At 47.4% G+C, this 12,722-nt stretch overlaps 1 protein-coding gene across 1 annotated transcript in view; it reads left to right on the top strand.

Moving 5' to 3' along the window:
- Nucleotides 1-12,002: 12,002 nt before the first annotated feature.
- The window catches only part of LOC121849563 (U1 small nuclear ribonucleoprotein 70 kDa-like), a gene marked incomplete at both ends in the record, with an annotated part of 3,590 nt that continues 2,870 nt past the window's right edge, over nt 12,003-12,722 (top strand). The window contains one exon of the mRNA XM_042337379.1: nt 12,003-12,019. Within this exon, the coding sequence (XP_042193313.1) occupies nt 12,003-12,019 (17 nt within the window). The remainder of the gene's footprint in view (nt 12,020-12,722) is intronic.

Genomic DNA, 12,722 nt, shown 5'->3' with positions numbered 1-12,722 from the left:
GAAGACAAGTCACCTGAGAAAAGTGAGTCAGTAACTATCGCCCCAAGTTTCCTCTTGTTGTGAATGATGTAAACTGGTTTAATTTCTCTCGAGATGTAACCTGTAGACAGGACAGACAACATTGATATTCCCAGTGCCTATGGGGCAAGGTGTAAAACACGTGGATTCATATGGTGGGCCTTCACTTGAGTCACTACACTCGACAGCAGTTTCCAGTGAAGTTTTGAAATGTTTTGATTTTATAGGTGATATATCGAATATACGAATTATTATTATTGATGGGGGCCCTCAGATCGCAGGCAGCGTCTCATGTTTCCATTCAGTCATCATTGTTAGTGCAGCCCTTATACCTGGCTTGGGAGAGCTCCAAGTGGTAGCGCTATCACCTCTTGAGTCAGACGGCTGCAGGTTCAAGCCCCACCCAGGTAAGGGACTTGGAAGTGTGCCGTCTCAGGTGACACCCCAATGCAGCGCTGAGGGGGCAAGTTGCATTGTCGGGGGTGCCGTCCTTCGGGGTGAGACGTTAAAACGGAACTGGATTGCCCCAGAGGTGAGAGTGCTATGGTCTGAGCCAGTTCCATTGTACAGCACGTAGCATCCATTGCCTGAGTAACATTGGCCCAGGTGTGCAGTGCGGTTACAGCCGATCAGATAAAGTAAGGGTTGAGGTTAACTTCACCTGTAAAGAGGATTTTAGAAATGCTTCAGTGAACCACTCTCTTTGGCAGTTGAGCAAAAAAAGAAAAAAAGCTGACGTGTAACTGGTGTAATCCTAGCTCACAGGAGTCAGTGTGACCAGACAGCTATGAATAGATGTGAAGAAAATTGTACCCCTTGCATTCATGAGCTGCTGATGTAACCCTCTGCGTCTTTAGACGGCTCTGGTGTGGAGTTATTTTCAATCTGGTGGTTTTAACTGGATCGGAATTCTGCTCCAGCTCAAGGACATTTTAGCCACTGCTCTCTCTCCCTCTTCCCCCACCGCCCACCCCCACTCCTCCCACCCCCACCCCCCACCCACCATCCGAAAAAAAGGGCTTTGTCTGCTGTATGATGGATATATTGATACAGAGGATATGAGCAAGTGATTCTGATGGACGGGCGGGAGGGGGAGGGAGGGAGAGGAAAAGTAATTTAGTTAAATTGACCGTAGAATTACATAGACTGTTCCAGGATCGAAACAGCATTTGGTCCCAACTAATCCGTGCCATGTTTATACTCCACAGGAGCTGACACCACCCCCCTTTCTCCCTCCCGTACGTATCAAGTTTCCTCTTAAATATGTTGCTGCTTTCTGCTTCAACCAGTTTCCAGCAGTGAACTCCACATTCTCACCACGTCTGTGTCTACGCAGTACACCGTGCATTTAGTATATCAGATTTAAACAAGTAACGCCATTTAACGCCACGATCTCCCTTTACACATCAAGTTGTTTCTTAAATGGATCCAGCATCCCAGCCTCCATCACCTTTGCTGGTAACCTGTTCCAGCTATTAATTACCCTCCGTACAAAGAAATTCTTCTCGGAATAGGTCTTAAATTTGCCTTTCCCAACCCCGACACTGTGCCCTCTTATCCTGTTGCCTTGGCACATTTGGAAATATTGTTCTGATTGTGTTGCTCTATGGATTTAAAAAGGACTAGAAGGGAAAATAAACCCAGATTTTTGTAGACACATAAAGAATAATAATAATAATCCTTGCATTTGATACAGCGCCTTATCGCGTCTTTGAGACATCTCAAAGCGCTTCGCAGAGTATACTGTAAAGTGAATTGGACTGCATATTTTATGCGCCAGCCAATTGTGCACAGCAGTGTCCCGCAAACAGTCGGGAATTGAGTGACCAAATTATTTTTGTTTATTTTTGAAGGAATTTATGCGTATCTATGCATAATTGTATGTTATAGTAAGAGGATAATCAGGAAAGTGTGAGACTGCTCAGGGATACAGGGGGCAAAAGGATTGTAGAGAATAAGGAAATAGTGTACGTGCTAAAGACTAGATAAGTTGTTTGCATCTGTAATTTGCAGCACAGGGAGATGGGGAGGTAGTGGGAGGTGTGGAAATGGATGTGAAGCGATTAGATAAAGATACCAATAAGTGGTAGATGAGAGGTTTATGGAACTTAAAGAGGACAAGTGGTCAGGGCCAGGTGGGTTTGATACCAAAGTGCTGAGTGAGGTTAAAGACCAAGTTGTGGAAGCTCTCTCTGACTCACATTTTTAAGGAAGTCCTTAAGTTCAGGTAGCGTTCTGAGGGTGGCGGATGTCATGTCATAATTCAGAAAAGGGGAACAAGATAATCCTGGGAACTACAGGCCAGTTAGTTTCACATCAGAGGCTTAACGTGGCAGAGCCAATTTTAAAGGAAAATCATTGATAAGCATCCGGAGAAGGATAAATTGATCAGAGACAGCACAGAGAGTACAAAGGGCAGATTGTGGTAAATCAAATTAAATATTTTGAGTGAATACGTCAGCGTAGATAAGGGGAACGCAGCGAATGTTGGTCTTTCACATGGCTTTTCATCCAATATCATGTAAAAAGATTAATAACCAAACCAAAGAGTCCTGGTGAGAGTGAGTGAGTGTGAGAGTGTATGTGTGAGAGCGAGAGAGTGTGTGTGTGAGAGCGAGAGAGTGTGTGAGAGAGCAAGAGAGTGTGTGTGAGAGCGAGAGAGTGTGTGTGTGAGAGCGAGAGAGTGTGTGTGTGAGAGCGAGAGCGTGTGTGTGAGCGAGAGAGTGTGTGTGAGAGCGAGAGAGTGTGTGTGTGAGAGCGAGAGAGTGTGTGTGTGAGAGCGAGAGAGTGTGTGTGTGAGAGCGAGAGAGTGTGTGTGAGAGCGAGAGAGTGTGTGTGAGAGCGAGAGAGTGTGTGTGTGAGAGCGAGAGAGTGTGTGTGTGAGAGCGAGAGAGTGTGTGTGTGAGAGCGAGAGAGTGTGTGTGTGAGAGCGAGAGTGTGTGTGTGTGAGCGAGAGAGAGTGTGTGTGAGAGCGAGAGAGTGTGTGTGTGAGCGAGAGAGAGTGTGTGTGAGAGCGAGAGAGTGTGTGTGTGAGCGAGAGAGAGTGTGTGTGAGAGCGAGAGAGACGATGAGCTGAGATCTGTAAGTCGAATATAAAAGTTGGAAAGTTATGTTGGTATTGTATAAGTATTGGTTAGACGGCAGTTGAAATATTGTTCAGTTTGACAAAGGCTGTAGAAGGCCACAGAATACACCTACTTAGAGGGCAGATAAGTGACAAATGCAATTTTCTACCCCCAAAAAATGTCAGTTACATTTTTGGTAAAATAAAAGCAGAAAAAGTAAGATTTTAAAGGGAGCAGAGGATCTTTGGTGTATAGATAGTAAATCAGTGGCACAGCAGGTCGATAAAGCAATGAAAATTGGAAGCAGAATCTCTTGTTTTATATCTAGACCCATTGAATACAATATATTATAGTATTGGGATATTACTATGTGCAAACTGGCTGCTGCACTCGCCCACAAAACACAGTTACTACACTTTCAGTATATCCTGTGAAGCGGTTCGAGACATCCTCCTGACATGAAGGGCGCTACACCAAAGTAAGGACTATTATTGTTGTAATAGCAAGGAGGTAATGATGAACTTGTGTAAGATTTGGGCTAAGCCTCAGATGGAGCATTGTGTACTGTTTTAGGTACCGCATAGGAATGATTCAGGAGTTATATTATCCTAGAAATTAGAGCTAGGATTCCCAGTTATATTGCTTCATTCATCTACCGAGTGAGTGAGGTCCAGATGAGATACAGCTGCAGGCGGGGAATATTTATGCTCCAGATTGACGGCTTCATGGATCATTTGCACACTACAATCCGCTATTTGAAGGGGAGCTTGTCCAGGGATATTGACACATCTTTCCAGCGTGTGCTGTAAGACCTGTAACCCACTGAGCACCGTGAGCCTCGAGGATGCAGAAGCCCTCGAGAGGTGTTTGAATTGAAAATTCATTTATTTATTTCCATTATTAACCGTTGTCTCCACTATTCTGCCACCTCTATCTCTCTGATAAATGCGTAGGGAGAGTTTCCATTAAAATGATCACTCTGCTTTGTGCGTTGCAACACGAGGCTATAACCAGCACAGCCCCGATCTGCTTCTTGCGATTGCCACAGATGTACAGAATGAGAGTGAGCTCCCATCTCCCTACTCAAGTATGACAGAGCTCTTGCTCTTTTGACCGGGCCATTGATTCCTCGCGTGTTCGAGGATAATATTCTAATGGCTTTAACCTGCACTGCACCACATTACTTCCACCGGTAATTGAAGCTTTTTTTTTTATAAATTGAAATATTCTCCTTGGAAGAAATAATCTTTAATGCTTTTGTTTGACTGCTGATCACGCGAGTTAATTGAATTGCATCAGGTTGCGTCTTTGTGTGCACCCACACTTTTTGTCTTCCATCCCATTAACCCTCCTCCCTGGGAGGGGGTGGGAGGGGGGGTGGCGAGTAACAATACAGATCAGCAAACTCACAGGAACACAGAGTGGGTTTTAAGTAGTGACATCTTGGTGGATGTGGCGTTTTAAAACCTCAACACAGGAACAGGAGACAGCCGTTTGACCCGTTGAACTGGAATCTTTTTTATGTGACTACTGGAGCCTTGTTGTAGTATAGGGAGCCTCACACTGTATCTCACCAATGCTGTGAAGGCTGGAAGGTACAGTGGGTTTGTAGGGGGAACTTTTGCCCTGTATCTCACCCGTGCTGACAGGAATCAAAGGTATGGAGAAAAGGCAGTAAGTGGGATTGAATGGATCGCTCTTTCAAAGAGCCAACAGACACCATGGCCTAAACGGCCTTCTTCTGTGCAGTATATCTCAATGCTTCTGATCTGGAGAGGGCGTGTGGGGCATCAGCACTGCACATAGGGAAGGCTGAATTGCCGGTGACGGAGGGAGCTTTACTCTGTATCTAACCCCCTGTGGTAGCTGACCTGGGAATGCTAAAGAGAGCTTTACCCTGTCTCTACTCTGTGCTGAGACTGAGCTGGAGTGACGCTGGCTGCAAACATCCCTCACTCTGACATCCAGAGACAGCGCCCGCGGGGTATTCTGTGAAGCGCTTTGAGACGTCTCGAAGACGTGATAAGGCGCTATATCAACTGCAAGGATTATTATTATTATAATTATGATTTACCACAGTCTCCCCACAGTGTGAAAGCTAGCCCCTTGCTAGCGGCATCCTGATAGCCACTTATCTCTCATGCATCCTTTGGTAAGTAGAGCGTTACTATATATATATATTATGTTATATATATGTGTGTGTGTGTGTATAAAATAGGATGTTCTACAGCACAGACTTGCTGCAGTTCAGGCAGAGCGCTGTGTTAATGCATTGTGACACTTGGTGCTAATCGCAGCCCTGGGCAAATCTCGGCAGCAGGCCAGGGCATGCTGGCAAAGGCAATAGGAGGAGCGAGGCTCAGTGTTCAACCGCACAGCTTCTCAATACAAGGCTGACCTCTGGGCTCCAGCACGCAAACCCAGCCCAGCCTGGCCTGACTATGTGCAGTGCTGATCCCAGCCTCTCTCGCTCTCTCTATCAGCGAGGACCGACTCTGATCCCTGGCAGATAATAATAATAATTAATAATAATCTTTGCATTTGATACGACGCCTTTCCACTGCATGGACATGTTTCAAAGCGTCTCAAACATCACAGAATATTCTGTAAAGTGAATTGACTGCGTACTTTGTGGGCGAAACGTGGCGATTTCCCGTTTCTAACTGCCCACAAACAGTCGGGGATCGAGTGCCCTCTTTTTTGAAGGAATTATTACCCAGATGTGAGCGAAAAAGGGCATCTCCACGCGTCTCTCTCTCTTTCTCTCTTTCTCTCTGTGTCTGTCTCGCTGCCCATTTTTTTTGCAGATCAGGAAATTATGAGGTTCCTGTCTTTCTGTGATAATCCTCTCTCTCTCACTCTAACCAGCTCTGTTTGCAGGTTGCAAACCGGTTCGATATCTTTCACTCCTCAGTCCAGGACAGAGCGCTCGCTGTCTGACTCCTCTCCCTCCCTCTCTCTCCTCTGTAATTGACACCCGTCACTGACTGCCAGGATGAAATCTGTGGCTCCTTTTACAAGTTTAATTAAGATCTTAGCGGGGAGGGGGACATGGTGGGTGCAGTACGTTAGATACTGCAACAAACCCCATTTACATCACAAAGCAGTTCTCCACCCCCCCCCCCCCCCCCTCCTGCCCCCCTCCCCATTTCCTGAAAACGTTCGGTTAAAAGATGGTGAGATAAACTGTGGAACGTTCACATCCGATAACAAACGGAGGGATCGAGGCAGAGAGTTTCAGAGTCAGGGTCGCTGGCGGTGGAGAGGAGGGGACGAGGGATGTGCGGGAGGCCAGAGAGAGCCAAGCGAAGTGGGTGGTGGTGGGGTGTGGGGGGGGGGGGTCCAATTGCTGATCGTATACTGTATCTGGTCCCTTGTCACTGGGTGAAAGTCCCCCTCAGTTGAGGGGCTGAGGTCCCTCAAAACTATCTTCGAGCTAAAATATTCTGAGCTCTTTTACATCTCGCTAGGGCTGGGGGCGGGCAGGGATAGAGGCCATTTGCAAACCCTATCAGTGGCTACAGCAAATGCTAGTGAGGGCAAGAGGTTAAAGCACATCTGGCCGTGTGGGGAGGCTACTTGGCAGAGTGAGCCCCCCCCCCACTTCCACACTTTATTCAGGGCTGTGGCTCGCCCTGGCACAGAGCGGAAAGAATTTCACCAAATCACTCGCTTACAGTCACGGGAGAAGGAAATCCCTCGCTTTATCAACGGAAGCCCAGCTAATCTCATCCAATGCACTGGGCACTTCCTGAGCTAGAATGAGTTTGCACCAGGTTGTAAACAGCTCCCCTCCCCACAGTTAACACTGCGGATGCCTTTTCTAAATGAGCCGGTTAGTAAAGCCCCCTACACCCCCCCCCACCCCCGCTCCCACAGTAAGAGACCAGCGGTTTTCGGCAGTGCACTCACTCCTACAACAACTTGCATTTATATAGCGCCCTTCACCCCAGGCGGCCTCTCAGAGCGCTTGCCTGAACTTGCCTCGATAGCAGCAGAGCAACGCACTCCTCTTTTCTCCTCCGAAGTGCTCCGTTCTCTTGGTTTATCCCTTACGGCTTAGGTTCCAGGTGGTTTCACGTGTGAAGTATTGAGGGTAATCACCCCTCAGACCCCCTCCCCTCCCCAGCCCTCCCAGCATGTGAAGGGCGTGATATAAATGCAAGTTGCCGTTGCTGTTGTTGTTGTTGGCCTATCCTGTCCTCGCTCCCGGCTCCATCCTCTGCCAGCGGCAAACAGCTAACCACTCGATGTACTTCCATTTGTAAGTGTTTTTTTTATATAAATCATTTTTTTTTAACCAAAGAAAACAAATGGATGTTGTTTTGATGATGTTGTTTCCACGAGCGAAGTCAGTCCTGTGACTGACACCTTCCTTCCTGTTGTTTACCTCTGGTACGTATGTACATACATACATCCATGCCTGGGTTGTACTGTATCTCAGTCCTGTTCCGTGGCTGAGCCTGACCTGCCTGACTACAGCTGCAGGGCAGAGCGGGCAAGCGAGGGCTGCGATATTAGACCTGACATCACTGTCCACTCCATGTCCTGGGAGACGGAAGACATCTCCTCACCGTGGGAATAGATGGATGGAGTGTCACAATCTCCCCAAGGCTGTGTTATCCATCACCCCAGACAGCGAACCCCATGTAGCAGAGATGAAGACAGTGCCTGAAGGCTGGATTGTGTGAGCTTCAACACGCTCGATGCCACATATGGCTGAGAGATTTCCTTCCACCTCCGAATCCGATTACCGCAGGGATTCTCTGACCGCTGGAGTGGAGATGTTTACAGAAACAAACGGACGGACGGACGGCCGACACACATTCGATAGTTTTCTTTTAGGAAATAACATCATGGGACACATTACGTAGGTAGATCGGGACATATGTGCCTGCGACCAGCAGGAAGGTGGAAGGCAAACTGGATGGACCTTGGGTTTTTTTCTTATGTTCTTACGTATGTTCCTCTGACTCGCTCTGCTGGTCTAGCGATTGGCTCCATCACTCCTTGTGTTGGCTCTGTTTCTGGGAACTAATGTTGACGAAAACCTGAATCCAGTCAATAAACAGAGAGAAAGACCCAGCTTCGCACCACACACACCGAGAATGTAGGAACATCTCATCACCTCGAGTCTGATAGCGCTTCACTGAATTGCTGTTTAGTGTAGTGACTGTTTTTGTAGGAAAATGCTATCGCTATGGCGACTTGTTCTGATTGTCATGCACATCAACACGTGGGAATATTGAGAATGATGGGAAGATCCGGGTATTCAATGAGACTGTGAGAGTGTGTGTGTGTGAGAGAGAGAAAGAAAGGGAGTGTGTGAAAGAGAGGGAGTGTGTGTGTGAGAGAGTGGAACAGAAATGGTGAGCGAGCAAAGTGTTAGAGAGAAAATGGGAGAGAGCGTTAGTGTGAGAGTGAGGCAGAGAATGTCTTGAGTCTCTGTGAATGAGTATGAATGCTTGTGAGCATATTTATGAGTGCGTTTGAGAGTGAACGAATGTGTCAGTGTTAGTTTGCCGTACCAGAGGATCGATTAAACCTGTGAAAGGGATTATTTTACTCTTGAGATTTCCCGTTTTAAACCAGCGCAAATGAGTGGAATAGTGAAGAGAGAGAGAAAGAGAGAGAGAAAGATGGCTTCCTCGCCCATTCGTAGAGCTATTTGAATGAACTGGGAGAAACCCCTTTTCAAATAGCGACGTGGGATCTTTCATTCCCACCAGATCAGCAGCGTCTCTTCAGCTGGGCTCCGTGAGTAGTAAACCCACTGCCCGGAGGAGCACTGACAACAGGTCACAGCTTTCCATCCATGTCTGTGGCTGAGCTAGGACAGCCAGAGGGGGGGGGGGGGGTTTACGATCGCATGAGCATCCCCGCTAGTAACAAAAGGCTGGACGATACCATCTCCCGAGGCACCGAGAGTCAGAGCAAAGATCGGAAGGAAGACAAAAATCAAATGTGTTTTAGTTTAAACCTTGCCTCAGGAAACCCATTGCCCCGGGGATCAGAGGGTTTGTGCCAATACCGAACGTTTGCAAAGCGAGCGAGCGATGCGTACACGAGGAAAGAGGAAGGTTTCGGGAAGGTCAGGATGGTGCGTGCCTGTCCCACACAGCTGCTGGGCGAGTAGCAGTGTATTCATACTGAAGCTGCTCCTTCACCCTAACCACTTGCTCGTGTTTCACTGCTGGCCTCGGGAATGCTCGGGTCCATCTGGCTTCAGATATCATTACATCACTTCGAATGAAACCTGGGCTCGGGACCTAACCTGTCAGCCTCCGACCATCCCAGCCGTGCCGGGAGATATAGATGAGATATGAGAGCTTCTACTTTCCAAGGGCGTCCTGGAGAGAGCACGCACTCGCTTCATGTATTTTTACTTGAGGACAATGAAAGCGCAGGCTGACTGACTCCGCTTCAGTTCCAGAGAAGTCCCAGCCATTCGCTTTTCCTTGAAGAAAGTGATTGGAAGGAATCACACGCTCAGCTCTAACCATTCGCAGGTCAACACCATGAAGTCACCAGCTCTGAACGCGCGCAGAGCCCTGTGATGCACAGACCTTCTCACCCCAGCAACGGCTTCATTATACATAGTACATCCAGCGCTGTCAACACCACAAGATGTACTGCTTAAAAAGGCCAGGTTAGGTATAGCACAGTGGGATACACAGTAAAACTAACTCTAAACTGTCCATCCAGAGCTCCCAGGTTAGCAACGACACAGGTTAGATACCCAATACCACAACAACAACATGCATTTATATAGTCCCTTTCACACTGGCTGGTGCCTCAATAGCGTAGAGTTTGATGCCGAGCTGGGGTGAAAGGGGAGGTGAGTGTGGGCACGGTTGAAGAGGACGGTCTTGAGGGAGCAATCTTATAATGGGCAAAGAAGGAACAAGGCAAAGAGATGGAGGCAGGGAGTTCCAGAGGGTTGGGATGGCAGATGCTTGCGGTGCGCCGTGATGGGTGGCTTGGGATTGGTTTGTATCTCCAGCTGTGGGCGACTCTGGGTCGCGGGAGTGTGGCCATCAGGGATAAGCGAAGGAATCCCACACACACAGATACAGAAGTAGATTAACACACCAACTCACACACGCACACACACACACACACACAGTCAGAAGAAAGACTCGCACATACACACTGGAGAAGCAGAGAGAGAGGAACACACAGAAATAAATGCAAAAACACATACAAACACACACAGACATAAGCACACGCAAACACACACACAGACGGAAGCACACGCACACACACACACAGACGGAAGCACACGCAAACACACACGCAGACATCAGCACACGCAAACACACGCACAGACATAAGCACACGCAAACGCACGCACAGACATAAGCACACGCAAACGCACGCACAGACATAAGCACACGCAAACACACGCACACACAGAGACACACACACAGGAGAATCATGCAAAGACAGTCTTTGTGGAGAGCAGCTTTGTTTTATGAATGGTGATGGACACAGCTCCAGGTCTCCATGGAGATGCTCCGCATGTACCATTTATCCGCCTGGGCTCTCCCCCCCCACCCCCCACCCCACCCCCAAAGTTCTTGCCAGGGGTGGTGGGGGGGGGGTTGTGCAGCACGTTGCTCGGTGGGGTTCCGAGGGGCGCCACCAGGGGGCAGTGTGCACGTGTGGACCTGCAGCACAGAACCAGGGCTTTGTGTGTGCAATGTGTGAGTGATGTGTGTGTGTGAGAGGGGGAAGAGATATTCCACAGAAAGTGTCTCTCCTAAAATATATCTTTATTGCAATGGGATGAGAGCAGCACCAGAAACCCCCCCCCAACCTCCCACCCCCCCCACCCCCTCCACCCCCCCAACCTGAAGCTGTTCCAATAACCAGCAGCTCATTCCTGGGAATAATTGGGACTGGATGGGAATTTGGAACTTCTTTGCTGGAATGAAGATATTTTGCATATTTTATTATTTTATAAGTTTTTTTTCTTATTTCTCACGATATCAGGAGGAGGGGGGGGGGGGCTTTTTAACCCCCCACCCCCAAAAAAAAAATCTATTTTTTTAGAAAATCCCCCCCAAATCGTGCCTGAAAAACGTACTGTGTCGTTTTACTGTGCAATCTCCACCTAAATAGGATTCAGATAATTCTCATTGCAGTGATCTGTGGACATGGGGTCCACAGACCCCCATCTGTGGGTGGGGGTCTCTTTAACAAAATAATTTAGTGAGCCTTCAAACCAGAGGCAAGTCCAAGCTAGTGATTGCATTAAAAAAAACACACACACACACATTGTTATAATAATAATAATAATAATTATTATTAAACTCTTAACCATTTTTTTTTAAAAAAAGAATGCATATAGTTTTTTGGGGGGAGGTGGGGGGTGGGTGGTTTGGGGTGATTTTCTCTCTCTCTCTCTCTCTCTTTCTCTCACACTCACTCCCTCTTTGGCTGTGGGATCACAATGCAAATGTGTTCGAATCTGCCCAACCCTTCCCAACCCAACTAATAATGTCAGTGTCCAGAGCCCGTTACTCAATATCTAGAGACATCAGCACGAGGTGACTCACATGAAAACTAATTAACCAAAATCAATATTTAATCAGCAGCTCCCAGCATCTTGGATTCTACAACACCTTATAGATAGAGCACATATTCCTTTAAAAAACACACACACACACACACACACATCCATCCATCCCCTCTCCCTCTCCCTCTCTCTCTCTCTCTCTCCCCCCTTCTCCCTCTCTCTTTCTCTACATATTCCACCACTAAACTTTTTGCTTTTAATTCTTATTTTTCTGTGGCTTTGCAAACCGATCCGAAACTAAGGTGACATTAACACTGAACAGCAGTTTATATATATGTATATATATATATATATAAAAAAAGGGGGGGGGGGGGGGTGGGAAGAGAGAGAGAGAGAGAGAGAAGAGAGTAAGGCAGTCTTCACCAGCACTGACTATTATGAGCTGGAGATTTGATTTGATTTGATTGTGAATGTCCTGATCGCACCCCATCAGGTTATTGTGTATATATTTTTTTCTGTGTGGGAGGTGTGGATTAAATAGAGATTGTTTAAGTGAAGCTGCTGGGGTGGTGGGGTGGTGGGGGGGTATTTTCTCCCCTGGTGTAAGTTAGTGTGTGTGTGTGAGTGTGTGGTGTGTGTCTCTCTCTCTCTGTATCTCTCTCTCTGTGTCTCTCTCTGTGTCTCTCTCTCTGTGTCTCTCTCTCTGTATCTCTCTCTCTCTGTGTGTCTCTCTCTCTGTATCTCTCTCTGTGTCTCTCTCTCTCTGTGTCTCTCTCTGTGTGTCTCTCTCTCTGTATCTCTCTCTCTCTCTGTATCTCTCTCTCTGTGTATCTCTCTCTCTGTATCTCTCTCTCTGTATCTCTCTCTCTGTATCTCTCTCTCTCTCTGTGTATCTCTCTCTCTGTCTCTCTCTCTCTCTGTCTCTCTCTCTCTCTCTGTCTCTCTCTGTCTGTGTCTCTCTCTGTAACTCTCTCTCTCTCTCTCTGTATTCTCTCTCCTCTCTCTCTGTGTATATCTCTCTCTGTATCTCTCTCTCTCTCTCTCTCTCTGCAGTATCCGGTTGCATTGGACGTGAAGAACCGTCTCACTTGGCTCTAATAATCCGGATGGATTTCAGC

The sequence above is a fragment of the Callorhinchus milii genome, unplaced genomic scaffold, assembly GCF_018977255.1.
Source record: "Callorhinchus milii isolate IMCB2004 unplaced genomic scaffold, IMCB_Cmil_1.0 Scaffold8, whole genome shotgun sequence".
Lineage (NCBI taxonomy): Eukaryota > Metazoa > Chordata > Chondrichthyes > Chimaeriformes > Callorhinchidae > Callorhinchus > Callorhinchus milii.
This window is presented reverse-complemented; position numbering and strand designations above follow the sequence as displayed.